The 16857-nt window shown below is 37.0% G+C and overlaps 1 protein-coding gene across 1 annotated transcript in view; it reads right to left on the bottom strand.

Annotated features, from left to right (window-relative positions):
* Window positions 1-16857, bottom strand: part of LAMA1 (laminin subunit alpha 1) — a 289080-nt gene that overhangs the window by 231582 nt on the left and 40641 nt on the right. Inside the window, exons 2-3 of the mRNA XM_053714935.1 lie at window positions 7485-7661; window positions 7012-7124 (exon numbers count right to left, since the gene is read on the bottom strand). Coding sequence (XP_053570910.1) covers window positions 7012-7124; window positions 7485-7661 — 290 coding nt within the window. The remainder of the gene's footprint in view (window positions 1-7011; window positions 7125-7484; window positions 7662-16857) is intronic.

Here is a 16857-nt window from a genome sequence, read left to right as displayed (position 1 = left end):
TTCCACCTCCCAATCCGGGAGAAGCCCAAGAAAAGGACTACATCTCTATAAGAAGGAGAACAACCCCAAAAGAAAAGGGATGTGGCTGGAAGGGCAACAACAGTCCTCAAGGCCCGAAGCCACCGGTTAATGGAGAGGTAAATCCTCAACACAGATGTCTTTGAAAAGGACCCCCCTACAAGTAGCTTGCCAAGCAGAGACACAGCCAACCCATTCGCCTGCAGAGCAGGGAATCCACAGGTTACACTGGCAAGCTGACCTAGGGAGTGTAACACTAAGGCGCATCAGTAAATGGACATCCAGTGCAAGCCGCTGGATACAAGCCAACAACCATTGAGTTGCAAAGCCACAAAGCTACCCACTAGGTTACATGGGCTGCTTGGTTCCAATGAGTAATAAACACTCAGAAAAATCTGGCCAGCCATGACCAGGTCAGGTAGGTGGAGCAAAGGACATGGCCCAAGTTCCCACTACTGTGGAACACCCCAACCAGCCCTGAGGTACAAGTTTCCAGAACAACCCATAACTGGGTCCACAAGGAAAATGCTGAGCGAAGCCTCAGCAACCTGAAGCCTCAGGGAGAAAACAGGTCCGGGCACCTAATAGTTCAGGCAAACATTACCCAAACTGAACACCCCAACTGGCTAAAAGCCAGACACAAGGGATATGGATGCAATATCCAGAGTAATCCATATAGCGAGAAGAACTCATAGGTTCTGACCAAAGGAAGGAACCACCCCTAGCTAAAGTCTAACGCTCCAAGGAGCAAGGCGAGAAGTCGTATTAAAACCCTAGAGCCCCTAGACTTCACAAAAGCCTCAGGACAACAATCAAGGGATACCTTGAGGTCAAAAAAACTCTTCGAGCAGAAATAGTCTCCACATCACCTCCATACAAACAGAGGAATGCAGGGAGAAAAAAGGCGCAAAGCCTTCCAAGCTCCGGGTAACCCTGAGTTAAACAATGTCCCCACAGGGATCAACCATCACCCGGAAACCCAGATCCCTAAAAGGAGATCTAATTCACCCGGAGACAATGGAAAAAGACCAAAAGGTCTTATAACTCAGCCAGACTGTACTCATCAAAGAGTAAGAGCTGCATCTGGTTGCACTGTAAACAGCTTACATGCACACATTCAAGGTGCCAAGAGCTGCAGCTGGTTTCAAACTGCAAACCTTCCGCAAGCTGGACAGCTTTTCATACTAGCTGTTGGATCAAGCCCAAAAGGACAAATCGAGAGCCCTAAAAACGAAGGCCAAACCGCTCAAACTGCGGTAATAGGGCGCTAAGCCCTCCAACCCTCCCCGCGTGGGGAGGAACTCTAGGTTCTGATAATATCAGACATCAGATAAAGAGATGCAGCGGAAACTCCACTGACCCAGTCATCTATGACTGAAGGCTATAAGGACTGAAACAATCCTTCCCACCTCACAGACTCACAGGTCCTCTCAAATGCTTAGTTGAAACATGCAAAACAATGATAACCTGAGCACTCAGCGCTTCTACCGAACCAGCCGAGCAGAACAGCACCACGTGTCTGAACAGCCGCAAGACAGAACAAACCCAACAGGACCAGCCTGCACTCAGGGTCCTAACCGGCAAGCTGCATAAATCCTTCCTCAGAGGGGAAGAAAGGAAAACAGACATATTTAGCATAGGACTAACATGTCCAAAACAACCTCCGAAGAAGCAATAAAGAGTATCAATCTCAGAAGGTTCCTGAAGGAGACAATAACAAAATAAAAAACATCCTATCGGATACAAAGAAAATATAAGGCAACCTGAAGGTTAACGCCCAAGAAGACACAGGCCTACCCGCAGGACCAGCCAAACGGAGACCTAATCTTCCATAAACTGGGAAAGATCTCAATAAAATAACAATCAGGAGATTACATCATCCCCACATGTCTAATGAGGTGCACCATTTGACTTATCAGACTGAAAATCCCTGTATCCTATAAGGATAGCGTCATTTAACAACTGGAAAACATGTCTGAGCATTACGCGAAGACGCGCAATCCTGTAACGAAAGACACAACACTCAGAGACAGCTACACCCGCAGGGAACTGTAGAGGCCAAGGCGGAAGACCCGGAACAATAGGGCATGAGCACAATTACAAATAAACGTCTGGACTCTGCAGACGAATAGTTGCCAACATTATGTGGAAGCGAAAACGTGCTGCAACCTCCGGTGGTAACACGCCACCCTACATGGAGGAATAATCATAAACTGGGTTACCTGCATGTATAGAAGTATGGTTTGGTAGGGAACTCGCCTTTCGGAGGACGGGACCCCCAGAGGCAGATGGCTCAGCTGTCCCTTGATTCCCTGAGCCCGAGGAACAAGGCGCTCTCATATGGCATATGGAAGATAACTGGTTGACATGTGTCAACGAGGCCAATCCGGATTCGTCACCGGACACAGAATCTGAATCTGAAATTAAAATAGTCTCAGTATCAGAATCCTCCATAACTGATTCTGAAATTTGAACAGTCTCAGCATCAGAGTCCTCCATAACTAGATAGAGGATATGTAAATATGGACTAAAGTAGTAAAATAAAAACAGCACCTGACACCCACAATGGCTGGGGCACTCACCACGTCCTATGACCAGACCCCTGCGGACTAGAATTTTTCCTTTGCCCAGTCGGGAATGCAAAAAAGGAAGACGGAATGTAACCACGCCCGACCACAAGGTGAACCCTATAGTTCAGAAAAAGCACGCCCAACCAAAAGGTTGCATCACTTCCAAAGGCCTAAATGTTCCAAACCACGAGCCCAGTAAACATCACACATAAGCAGGTTGAATCACATAACAAACATGATTATAAACCCCCCTGTTCAATAACCCCCCCCCAGGAGATATTAACCCTTGATTCCAAGATACTAAAGGAGACTCACTGAGACCCTTATGTTAAGATAGACCCGCAAGATGTTAGCCTCTCGGGAAAACATTTGTTTTACAGTACATTCATAAAGAATGTAAAATTAATAGATCTTACCAGAATCTATGCCATGGAACACGGCCCTTCAAGTGTGACGGATAGTAGCATCGCCTCTGCCATTGACTTGAGAGAAGAAAGCAGGCAGCGAAGCGAAGTTCGACAACGCTGATTGCTTGAGGAGCTGTTAACATGAGTCAGGATGGTTTCGCAGAAAGACTCTCCTGCATCTCTGGACTCTAACTTTCATCCAAGCCCTCACTGAGAGACTGATAGGATTACTTAAAACTCCTGTCCTATGCCAAATAGTACTACCCTCCATACGAGACAAAATAAATTCTGACACTTCTCTGCCAACCTCCTAGGACGAAAGGCAAAGAATGACTGGGGGATGAGGGGAATAAGAGGAGTATTTGAGCCTTTGGCTGGGGTGTCTTTGCCTCCTCCTGGTGGCCACGTTCTTATTTCCCAAAAGTAATGAATGCAGCTGTGGACTCTTTCCATTTAAGAAGAAAAAACATTTAGCGCTTATGCTTTATCCTGACAGAAGTTAAACCTACATCACTAACCTGAAGGTAATTATGAATATTTTACATTCCAATGTTCTTCACATAGAAGAAAATGTTCTATTTATTTTTAAATATATATTTCTATTTTTATACTTTACTATTATTTTGTAAAATATATATTTTTAACATATATATATATATATATATATATATATATATATATATATATATATATATATATATATATATATATATATATATACACACATACTGTATATATGAATGTTTATTTTAAAATACATAGATCATTTTCCCATATGTAAAGAACACTGGAATGTAAACTATTTACAGTGCATACAAAGTAAAACATAAATAAATATTAATATTGAATAATTTTTATTGCTTTCAGGGCTCAATTGTGTGTGAGTGTATACATGTACATGTATATACGTGTATATATGTGTATACATATGTTTATATGTGAATATAGATAAATACACACACATATATATATATATATATATACACACATACTCATATAAACGCAAGGTATTCAGCTGTGCTAACTGGCGAGCTCAAATTTAGTTTGTGCTTTTTCAGTTGTGTTTACTTTCAATATGAAATAAGTTAACACGGGAATTATATTTTAAGGTTAAACAAGGGAAGAAAAGTTTTGTGACCAACCAAATTACTTTGACTTTCAACTCAATTTATGTCTCCTACTCTCACTGAGGTGTAGCTTTTCCCAAGGTTTCAAAACTACTCTTGGTTGAAGTTTTACTTATTAAATTAACATTTCAGTCCATGAGGGTTGATCAAATATTAACTAGCATCGCACATTAAGACACATCATTATGATATTACTTGGAGGGGGACTCAAAGAACGCAAATCCATTTCATTCCACTCTGTGTAACTTATTCACATAACTGTAGCTTGTTAATGTTATGTGATTTGCCTACAGCAGATCTGTTGCAAGTTATGCATCACATACTGTATGCAGTTATTTCTGTCCAACATCCATACATTTGCAGAATCATTTATAATGCACCACTGATTACACTATATAAGAGCAATTATTTTACCATTCAACAGCTTGTTGTTCATCTGTGCCAGTTATCTCTATATGGAATAGTGGAATGATTAGTTTGCAATATATTTATTTTGTTTTGTTTATATAATGATTCAGCAACATATTCTTAATGTATTCCTAAATATGTTCATGGGTATTTCAACCTTTTTTGTAACCTTTTGGCACTTTTAGTACCTTTGTATTTTCCCACCTGTTTTCTTATTATGTTGTAGGTAGTTTTCAAAAATTAAACTTTCACAATTTAGATAGAGCATGCGATTTTAAGAGGCTTTTCAATTTACTTCTATTATCAAATTTACTTTGTGCTCTTGGTCTCCTTTGTTGAAAAGCATACCTAAGTAGACTCGGGAGCAGCAATGCACTACTGGGAGCTAGCTGCTGATTAGGGTTATTCACATATACCTCTTGTCATTAGCTCACCAGATGTATTCAGCTAGGTCCCAGCATTGCAGAGATGATTTTTGTGTTTATCTCATTTGAAAGTGTTAAATACATATTCAGGCAATAGTACAATAATAAAATGCTCTAACACATTAGAGCATCTGTTTCTTCACTTTAATGCCCCTTTAAAACACGAGTTCTGCATGCTGACTGCTATTTAACATACTAGGTAACAGCATACTAGGTCATCATCAAGTTTTATCGTTGGCTTTTGTATTTGCATGATACTTAAAATTGGACATTCATCTTTCAAATAAATTACAGTTGTTAGTTAGACCATTAATATCTGAAAATAGATTTAATACACATTTTGTATATTATTGGGTCTTTCATACAACTTTAAAAAAAAAAGTTGGTTTTAAAAATCTGGATAAGTACAATGTGACAAAACAACAGATTCTGTTCCTCTATATAATCTTCTACTAAAATGTTATCCTTACATAAAGGGATGGTAGAACCAGTTTATATTGCAGAGGGAGCTGAGTAGACCTTGTAACAGTTTTGTATATGTGAATGTGTGTAAACTATGATTTTTTTTTTATCTTTTGTTAAGATTAAACCACTCTTAGACATAACAATTTGCAGCTGTGTGTGTACTTGAATATAGCTACATCTACATCTGCATCAATACAGTGTAAATGAGAATAGAAAAAAGCTTCAGTTACTATATACTCCAGCATTTACGTTTATAACTAGTTTGGAACAGAGGCTGCACATGAGATATTTAGGGTTTAAGGTGGTGTGTAATTAATGTATAATAGAGGTGGATCAAAGAGAGGTGAAATGTGATATTTAGCTGGCTTCTTTATTTTAGCCTTAAGCTATATTTTCTTCCATGTAATTTGCAAAACACTGTATAGGTCTGTTTTATGCTCCACTGACTGACTTACTTATAGAACAGTTAATATATAATAGAATATAATGCTGCAGTAATAGTTGTTCTGTCATGTGTAATGCCTCTTTGTATCTGTATTAACCCATTAACTAATCAGTAAAAAAAAAATCAAGCATCACATAATGTAATAAATTATAAAGTAAGTAGAAAATGACTGTTGCTTGGTGAATTATCTGAGGTGGTCAGTAATTAAGGAAGACAATTCACAACTATAAAGCTGTGTGCATGCATATTTATCATGCTTGTATAGTATTGGAATGATAATGCACACAAAGGGATATGAACAGTTTTCTTTTATTACAGAGCATGCAATTTTAAGCAACTTTCTAATTTACTTCTATTATCAAATGTTTTTCTTCTCTTTGTATCTTTTGCTGAAAAGCAGGGACATAAGCGCTATATAACAGTAGTTTTGCAAGAATGTTATACGTTAACAAGAACACTAGATGGCAGCCCTCTTTCCTGCCATGTAGTGCTCCAGACAGCTCTTAATAAAAAATACTTTAAAAATAAAGTAAATTTTTTTTTATATATTGTATGCTCCGTCTGAATAAAAAAAATTGGATTTCATATCCTTTTAAATATTACCTAATTGTTTGAAAGGTAACAGACAGATACATAAGCATATACATATGCTGTATCTTGCAGTATCATTCACTATATATAAATGCTGCTACATTACTTATTTTGTCTTGTCATTTGAAATCAATACATTATTTAAAGAGACAGTATACACTACCAGATGGTCTATATAAATGGATCATCTACAAAACATTTATACAAAGAAAAATCTAGTGTACAATGTCCCTTTAATGGTTGCATCACTGTCAAGGAGAGATACAGTATGTGCAATATGTGTTCATCAAACCTGCATGTACCTCATAGTAAAAGTACTCAAAATATTTTGCACACAACCTCGTACTTATTAATAAAGATTTAGATGCTGCATTAAGTTTCAGCCATTAATTAGGCAATTTATCTACTTATTAAGTGTTAACTGAATTATGTCTTTCAAACATTTCTATTCCAATTATAAAAACAAATTAGGCCCTCAGCACTGGAAGAAGATTTTTTATTACACTTCAGTAAAATCTATTCAAATAAAAAATAAACATATAATTGTGCTTTTACCTGTTTCAAATCTAGGGTTATGGTGACCCAGTGATACACTTTTCCATTCTGAATACTGGGACTTTGCCACCAGTCATTTGTGCCATCTATAGCATGTGAAATTGGATGTCGTTCTGGAAAGAAATAGCAACAAAAAATAATAATAAATAAATATAACAAAAAAATATTTTACAGTCTGGATTTAGATAATAAGTCATAACACAGGCAGGAGAGTAGGGAGGAAGAAAGGAAAGAAAGATAAGGAAGGAAGGAACGAACAAATGAAGAAAAGAAAGAAAGAAGTTAGGGATAGTGGGAGCTATAATAAACTAAGCTATCTACACATCTAGCTTTAGCTTTTAATTTGTTTCATATCAAAGCTTGCCTTAAACAATATCTAATATGCTCCAATAAACACATAAGCCACATAGTATTCTTGCTTGCAAATGATAAAATACTGAATAAACACACACATTTGGAAGCAGGATACCTACCTTTAGGGTTTGGACTGTCCTGATCACATGTACGACATTGTGTTTGTTGTTCACGGACTTGCTTTCCTGGCACATGCTCTACAAGTTTGCAGAAAGTCTCTCGTCCCTTTTCCCCACATGTTGCGTTCGCAGTGATATCCGCATTGCTAGCAAGATTTAATATGGCAGGAAACAAACCTGAGAATATGAGGGATACAGTTTATGTTACATTTTACCAGCTTAGTGATTTTTAACATTTTTACAAAAAGGACTCCAAACATTCATAAATACACTATCTATACCTAATATTTCTTATAGTAGTTTACAATCATTTAAAACCAAAAATCAAAGTTATTATTTTTTATGAGCAGCGCACACAAAGCATTTATTTCTATATTTATTCTAACCACCTTATTTCTGTGTGTGTGTGTGTATGTGTAACTATACATAAATATATATATATATATATATATATATATATATATATATATATATATATATATATATACATATAAACTTGGTAGGTAGCGCACTCCCACTCACCAATAAAACAAAATACCAGGGTGCAGAAAAACTAATAACAAGGCATCAAATAATCGAAGTCTCTGGATTTAAGGCACAGCAAAGGTTCATTCTGTGACGTTTTGGGGCATTCACCCTTCCTCGGACCTTATTACTTGATGATATATATATATATATATATATATATATATATATATATATATATATATGTTTGTATGTATGCATAAGAAACTGAGCATAGCACTCACAACACGATAACCTAGCATTTGTCTAGGGTCCACTCAAAAGTTCATCTGAAAGCTCAAAACAAGAAGCACTGGTCTTCTACCACCATCACTTGTTATTCCAAGTAATGTTTCAGGGTTTTACCCCCTTCTGTCAGACAAAGGGGGTAAAACCCTGAAAAAAAACTTGGAATAAACATTGATAGTGGTACAAGTCCTGGAGAGTGCTTCTTGTTGTGGGCTATTTTCCAAAAAAACATTTCATTAAAAAAAGAGATGTTTTTTTTTTTACCTTCAAGATTGGCTAGGAGAGCCTTGCAACCTGATTGGTGCATATACACTGTCCATCCATTTGTCCATTGATCAAATACATGCACTGTGGACTAAGCATGCCAACTTTCAGAGGTTGCTTATGCTCCCAAAATTATCAATGTAGGTGTTCATTTTAGAGATACAAAATGCCTTTCTTTATACAAAAAATAGACTGCAAACTTGCTTAGCAAACTATTCTAGTGTTGTGCTCTTTAAAGGATCTGAAAAGACACAATAATCTATGATAGAAATGGCATTGGAGACAAAATATTGTCTGCACTGCATAGACATAATATATAGATTATTTTAATAGACCTGATAAGATAAGAGAGTCTTTCACATTCTTGCCGACATAGATTTGAATGGTCAAGTATATTATATATCTATGTGGGAAATAAAACAGCACACACAAACTAAACTGAATTTAAGATAGTATATAAGAAAATATAATCTATGGAGCAATGCACAGAGTTTACACAAGAAGGAAAAGAATCTACTTGCCATAAAGTTTTAAATGACAAATAAACAGTTGAGATAAATTATCAGGGAATAGCAGGTCAGGACACATACATTAACCAAAATAATAAAAGGAATTTGCAAGACCAGCAGTTCCAGGGCTCTAGAAACATGCACATAGATAACAAAATCCCAAAGCTGTTTTTGGCAATTGAACCGCGTGATTGCTTCCTAAAGTGGAGCACAAACCAGACAGACAAATATGAGGGCAGAAGCCTCAGTAAAACAATAAAATAGTGCGCTTCAACAACAGGAAGAGTAAGCTAAAGAAAAGCCTAAAGGGGTTTTGTGATACCACTCAGGGAGAAAAGAGCACGTATTGGAAGTTTGTGGGTATATTTGTTTTTGTATAATAAATTCAAAGCATATTATTCTTAATGTTAATGCAGAATAATAAAGAATGAACGTATATGGTCGGTGTTATTTGAATTTTATAGCATCATTTTTTTTTTATTATTATTTTAAATAATTCATTAATTAATATATAGTTCTGCAAATATATTACACCTAGTACCACCTTTCTTGAAAATATAAAGTGAATATGTTATTTAACATAATTTTACAGCATACTTATGACTGTTTTAAAAGGGTATGAAACCCAAACATTTTCTTTTGTGATTCAGACATAGCATATGATTTTCAAAAAAAGTTTCCAATTGTTCTATTATCAAATTTATTTTTTTCCATGATTTTCTGTGTTAAAGGGACACTGTACCCATTTTTTTTCTTTTGTGATTCAGATAGAGCATGCAATTTTAAGCAACTTTCTAATTTACTTCTATTATCAATTTTTCTTCGTTCTCTTGATATCTTTATTTGAAAAAGAAGGCATCTAAGCTGAGGAGCCAGCAAATTTGTGGTTCAGAACCATGGACAGCAATTGTTTATTGGTGCTGCCCAATCAGCAAAGACAACCAAGGTTGTTCACCAAAAATGGGCTGGCATCTAAACTTAAATTCTTGCTTTTCAAATAAACATACCAAGAGAATGAAGACAATTTGATAATATGAGTACATTAGAAAGTTGCTTCAAATTGCATGCTCTATCTGAATCACAAAAGAAAAAATTTGGGTACAGTGTCCCTTTAAGGAGATACCAATGATAGGCATCTGGAGAACTGCATGGCAGGAAAAAGTGCTGCCATCTAGTGCTCTTGCAAATGGGTAAAATTCTTGAAAAACTGCTGCCATGTAGTGTCTCCAGAAATGGCCTGGCTCCTAAACATATGTCCCTGCTTTTCAACAAAAGATACCAAAGGAACAAAGGCAATTGATAATAGAAGTAAATTAGAAAGTTTATTAAAAGTGCATGCTGTATCTGAACCATGAAAGAAAAAAATAGAGTTTCATATCCCTTTAATGATCATTCATCACATACCAGCTGGGTGCCAATCATATTTGCTCACTAATCTGTTACAGCCTGGAATATAGATAGGTTAATGCACAGACTATAAAACATCTATAGCACAGTGTGTACATATTTAAATGCAGCTCTTTAGGAATAGTAAAAAAGACAACCGCGATTCACTGTATTGGCTTTATTTCAGTCAGAGCCCTGACTACAAAAATTCACACTTACAAGAGGCAAGATTAAAATGTGCCCATAATGTCAATCACGCCTCACTGATGTTCCGGTTCTCTGTCAGTCTGTTAATGGAGTGCTGTTATCAATATCTCCCCAATAATAGATAGAACTGCCGGGCAGAGGGTGGGCTTTTACACCAACAATGGTATACAGTTTTTCAGGATATCACTAATCACCTCAACGCGTTTCGTTTACTCACGGGTAAACTTTTTCAACAGGAAGTCTACCAGTTAGTTGCGATGCTTGTTGTAGATATTGCAGCTCTTTAGGAACATCATAAATATTTAACTTTCAGCAGAAAAAGACAAAATATTAAAATCCTAAACATTCCACAGTAGTTTAACTACTTTTAAAACTCAAAACGCAATTTATTTCCAGTGAGATTTGTATTCAGACTTTGCAATAATCCCCACTCTATTGAAATATAATGCATCAAGTTATTATGCATCACCAAGAAATTTAATGTAATTTACTTGCTTTTTATTACAATTACAATGCAATATATTCCAATACAGTTTGCCTATAGCATATACAGTAGCACTTATTTTTTCAAAATGTTACAAACTGTTACAAGCACAGATTATCGTGTCCTTTCACTTGTAGTACGTTAGTATTTTAAAATCTACATGGAAATTGCAAGTCTAAAACTTTTCACGCATACTGAACATTTAAAGGGATATGAAACCCAAAAATGTTCTTTTGTGATTCCGACAGAGCATACAATTGTAGAAAAGTTTCCAATTTAATTTATTTATAAAATGTTTTACCAGGAAAAAATACATTGAGATTGCTCTCATTTTCAATTGGGTCCAGTGATATGCCAGCAAATTTACTTCTATTATTGCATTTGCTTTGTTCTCATTATATTCTGTGTTGAAGAGATACCTAGGTAGGCATCTGGAGCACTAAATGGCAGGAAATAGTGCTGCCATCTAGTGCTCTTGCAAATGGATAACATTCTTGCCAAACTGCTGCCTTATAGTACTCTAGGAATGATCTGACTTCTGAGCATAAATCCCTGCTTTCAACAAAAGAAACCAAGAGAACAAAGAAATATTTATTATAAAAGTAAATCAGAAAGTTGTTTAAAAATGCATGTGCTATCATGAAAGAAACATTTTAGGTTTCATATCCCTTTAAAGGGACACTCAAGCCAAAATTAAATTTTAATGATTTACATAGATGCAATTTTAAACAACTTTCCAATTTACTTTCATTAACAAAATGTGCACAGTCTTTTTATATTTACACTTTTTGAGTCACCAGCTCCTACTGAGCATGTGCAAGAATTCACAGAATATACTTATATGTAGTTGTGATTGGCTGATGGCTGTAACATGATATAGGAGGAATGAAAATAGACATAACTTTGAAATTTGTCAACAAAACATCTACCACTCATTTAAAGTGTTTATCATGCATTTGTTGATTATGTAAATCTACTGTATTTACTCATCCTTTAAGTCTCTTCATTGGATATAAAAGAACACAAGCACCATTTAAACATGTTAAGCTATTTTGTTATGTCAAAAGAGTAAGTGTAAGCACTTAGGTTTGATTTGGAAACATGAAATGAATGTCTATATTAAAGGGACAGTCTACAATACAATTTGTATTGTTTTAAAAGATAGATAATCCCTTAAAGGGCCATAATACCCAAATGTTTAAACACTTGAAAGTGATGCAGTATAGCTGTAAAAAGCTGACTAGAAAATATCAACTGAGCATCTCTATGTAAAAAAGAAAGTTATTTTACCTCAAATGTTTCTCAGTAGAACAAGACCTTCCAAGTTTCTTCAAGGCACTGGGTATCACACAAAACAGAGCACCTAATCCAGTATCTCCGTCACAGACCCTAACACCTCTAACCAGCAACCAGCATCGCCTGGAGAACCCCAGCTCAGAAAGAGAAAAGACACCTTAAGCTGAGACCAGCTCTAAGCGTTGGTCAGCGAACATATCACGCCGAGAACCGGAGGAAAGAAATTGATGCAAGAAAATGCTATCCGGAGTTTGGGATGTTCACATGCAAAACTTCAACATGGATCACAGTGACTTTTCCTAACTAAACCCTTCTTGGAGAACATTATGAACTGTCTTTATTGAACAAAGGAGACATCCCTTTGAGACTCACAAGATGTAACAGCGATCAGATGAGTAGAGTGTCACATATTATGTTTACCCTGTTTATGTTCTAGCATGCCTTACATGTTAAGTTATTTTTCTACTAAGTTTTGTGTGTTTTACTACTTAATTGAGGAGACATGAACGTTGCTTCACTGAATGACCATATATCTCATGACACACATGCTCCACCGTCTACACCTTTCTATGTCATACGACCGCAACTCATTTAGCACCACTACACCATTGCAGGACATAGAACACGACTGCCAAACATTGACAAACTTGCAACCTGTAAATACGAACCAAAACACAAGACATAACATAAATTCAGACCATAACCTAGATCATTTTACAAAACTTTAATGAGACTCATACAGCTTTACACTGAGACATAATATCCAGTGCCCGCTGGGAATACAAAGATATACGTGATCACCCCAACTGACGGACCCCTTCCACCAGCCACAGTCCCCACCTCGTGACATTCAAGACCCCCTCCTCCCTACGTTAGCAAATGGACATAACTAAAGTACAATAAAATATCATATTAAACGACCACATGTTTCTATACTACTGAACAAATAGGCAACACAAGGTCTCATTCTCCGCAATCAACTGTTAGCAATTTAATTGTTATACTGTTGTTATTATTCCTTGCTAGCCCAATTGGGCCTGTTGAATAACTACTTCTTCATTTTTAATGAGTTGTAAAACTCACCGCTTTTGACACTTTAACCTCATCACTGTGTGATAAATCTACATGCTGGTCGAGCCGGGCGTGGGCGGTAATCTATCCCCGTACCTACCTTATACCCCTCTTTTCCCCTCCTCTTTTCCCTATTAATACGTCAGGTATGACCCCTAAATATAACACATACCCCATTTGGATACTCCTTGGTATTAACCTAGTCTTACACACCTGGGTGTCTACTATGCCTAATACAAGTAAAGCCCAACCCATCACCTTTACCACTATTAATGTCAAAGGATTTAACACTCCGCAAAAAAGAAGCATAGTACTCACAGACTTACATAAACAAAATTGTGCAATTATATTACTTAAAGAAACTCATTTCAAAAAAGGCAAAGAACCACGCTGGCTCCACCACAAATATTCTACTGCCTTTTTTGCTTCGGGTCCAACAAAAAGAAATGGAGTAGGCATACTCTTTAGAAAAGGTATACCTTTCCAAAAACTCCAGTTAGAACAAGACACAGATGGTAGATTAATGATCCTGACAGGATTATTATATAATAGACCTCTCATTATAGTAAATGCATACTTCCCGAATTGAGCACAAAAAAACCTTCATGCGGCAACTGTCCAACAGCATCATTGGTCACAAAAAAGGGATGCTGATTGTTGGGGGCGACTTTAATTTACCACTGGACCCTAAAGCAGATACACAGACGGGTTATTCACACATTCCACAAAGAGACATCAAAAATATCAACAGTCAGCTGCACACCCTTGCACTACATGACGTCTGGCACACCTTTCATCCCACCACATCTGACTATACTTTTTACTCACATCCACATAACTCATATTCGCGCATTGATTATATACTAACAGACGCACTCACATTATCTCTGGTTAAAAATTTTCGCATACACTCCATCACATGGTCAGATCATGCCCCAGTATCCAGTAATCAATTGGCCTGAAAAAACAGTAACGCCCTTTCAATGGAAACTGGATGATACCCTCCTCAATCACCCGATTATTAGCCAGGAAATAGAAAAAGCGTTAGCAGAATATTTCCTACATAATGATGACAACGACACACCCTACTTTAATATTTGGGAAGCGCATAAATGCATTCTAAGAGGTGAATTTATAAAACATAAAGCCAATCTCGCTAAACAACACAGACTCAGACATGAATGCCTAATAGACAAAATACGCACATTGGAAACAGCACATAAGCGCTCCCCTCAAAATGACTCACTACTGACAGAGTTAAAAGAAACTAGGTTGGAACTTAATGAATATATGCAATACGAATACCAGAAACAAACGTTCACTCTCCAACAAAAATACTTTGAACAAAGAAATAGGTCGGGAAAACTTTTGGCTAGAACAATTCGTAGGAAACAACTTAAAGCATATAAACACGCAGTTAAAAACAAAGAAGGGGTGGAGAAAAAAGATAGTCTAGCCATAGCAGACATTTTCCATAAATACTATACAACGCTCTATGACTTGTCCGGGACGCAACCCCAACCACACTCTGAAGACATTAAAAAAAGCAAATTGTATCAGTATCTAGCAAATATAGACATTCCCTGTCTCACAGAGGAACAGTCCCTCAAATTAGACTCTCCTATAGAGATTGCAGAAATAGTAACAGCCATCAATAGCTTGCCCGCCGGAAAATGCCCAGGCCCAGACGGGTTCGGCAATAAATATTACAAAAAATTCCCCCAGATCCTAGCCCCCAGACTTCACAAAACATTTAACGCACTAGAAGAAGGAAGTGGCTTCCCAAAATCCATGTTAGAAGCCCACATTTCCGTGATCCCAAAACCGGGAAAACCCCCGAACGCTCCACAAAATTTTCGACCTATTTCCCTTCTGAATATAGACATCAAAATTTTCACCAAAATTCTAACCGATAGACTCAATCCTATCCTTAATCAAATCATTTCAACAGACCAAGTTGGTTTTATTCCCAATAGAGAGGCTAGGGACAACACCTTAATGGTCACTCAACCAGCAGCATATGCCCAAGCTAATCATATCCCAATATCTCCGACGCGGAAAAAGCCTTTGCCAGGGTGGACTGGGATTTTCTCAGAGCCACACTGTCTAAATTTAATATTGGCCAGGTATTCATAAACAAAAAAAATTCTTTATACTCGGAACCCACGGCTAGAATTAAAGTTAACTCAATTTTATCAGAACCCTTTCACATTAAAAATGGCACCTGACAGGGATGTCCATTATCACCCATCCTATTTGCATTATCGATTGAAATTTTAGCACACAAAATTAAAACAAACTCTCTTATAAAAGGTATTCATACAATGCATTCAGAATACAAATTGGCAATGTATGCTGATGATATCCTCCTTACCATTACAGAACTAGAAAGCTCATTATCCCCATTGATGGAAGAGTTTAGGGTCTATGGTCAACACTCTAATTTCCATCTGAATCTGAACAAATCAGAAATATTAAACATCAATACTTCAGCCCTCGCCATCGAAGCACTGAAAAAAACATGCCCCCTCCGGGTTCAGACTTCTCAACTAAAATACTTAGGTATTTTTTTGACCGCAGACACACAGGCCTCATTCTCAACAAATTATAAACTACTTCTAACAGATATCACTAGGGACCTTTCCTGTTGGAAAAATAAGCCACTTTCGTGGATAGGTAGAATCCATGTAGTAAAAATGAACATTCTACCTAGGATCCTATATGTATTGCAAACCCTTCCAATCCCTTTACCCAAAAATTACATAGCACAATTGCAAAGAAACACAGAGCAGTTCATATGGGGTCCCACCAAACCGAGAATCCCTAGAAAGACTTTATATATGAATAGAGATAGGGGAGGACTGGGCGTACTAAACCTAGAGAAATACAGACTTACCACATTATTACAAAGACTCACAGACTGGTGCCACAATTCCAACCACAAACAATGGATACAACTGGACAGAGAACTACTTAAAAGTCCAAATGCAGGCTGGCTGTGCTGGCTCCAAGTCGCTGACAGACCTAAGGTGATAAATAGTTACCCTCTCCTCCTAGAATTTTTTACACAATGGGACAAATTATTGGCAACTAGTACCCATGTTACATCTAAACCGTCTCCACTATACCCACTATTCAATAATCCGGAGACGCCTTTCCTACCCCCCATTCAACACACGCCGCTTTATGAACCTAAAATACCTCTACACACCTGGAAAAATATTACTAAAGAACTAAAACTAAACTCAAGGCAGGAGCTAAGTGAAAAGGAACCTTGGTTCCCCTCTTCCTGGTACTCCTACACACAGTTAACCCATTATTTTAGCTCCCATAAACAAAAAACAATCTCACCAGGCCTCTCACAGAGTTTGAATCCATATGCGCACTCCCCTTCACTCCTCGC

This window comes from Bombina bombina, chromosome 5 (assembly GCF_027579735.1).
Source record: "Bombina bombina isolate aBomBom1 chromosome 5, aBomBom1.pri, whole genome shotgun sequence".
Classification (NCBI taxonomy): Eukaryota; Metazoa; Chordata; class Amphibia; order Anura; family Bombinatoridae; genus Bombina; species Bombina bombina.
This window is presented reverse-complemented; position numbering and strand designations above follow the sequence as displayed.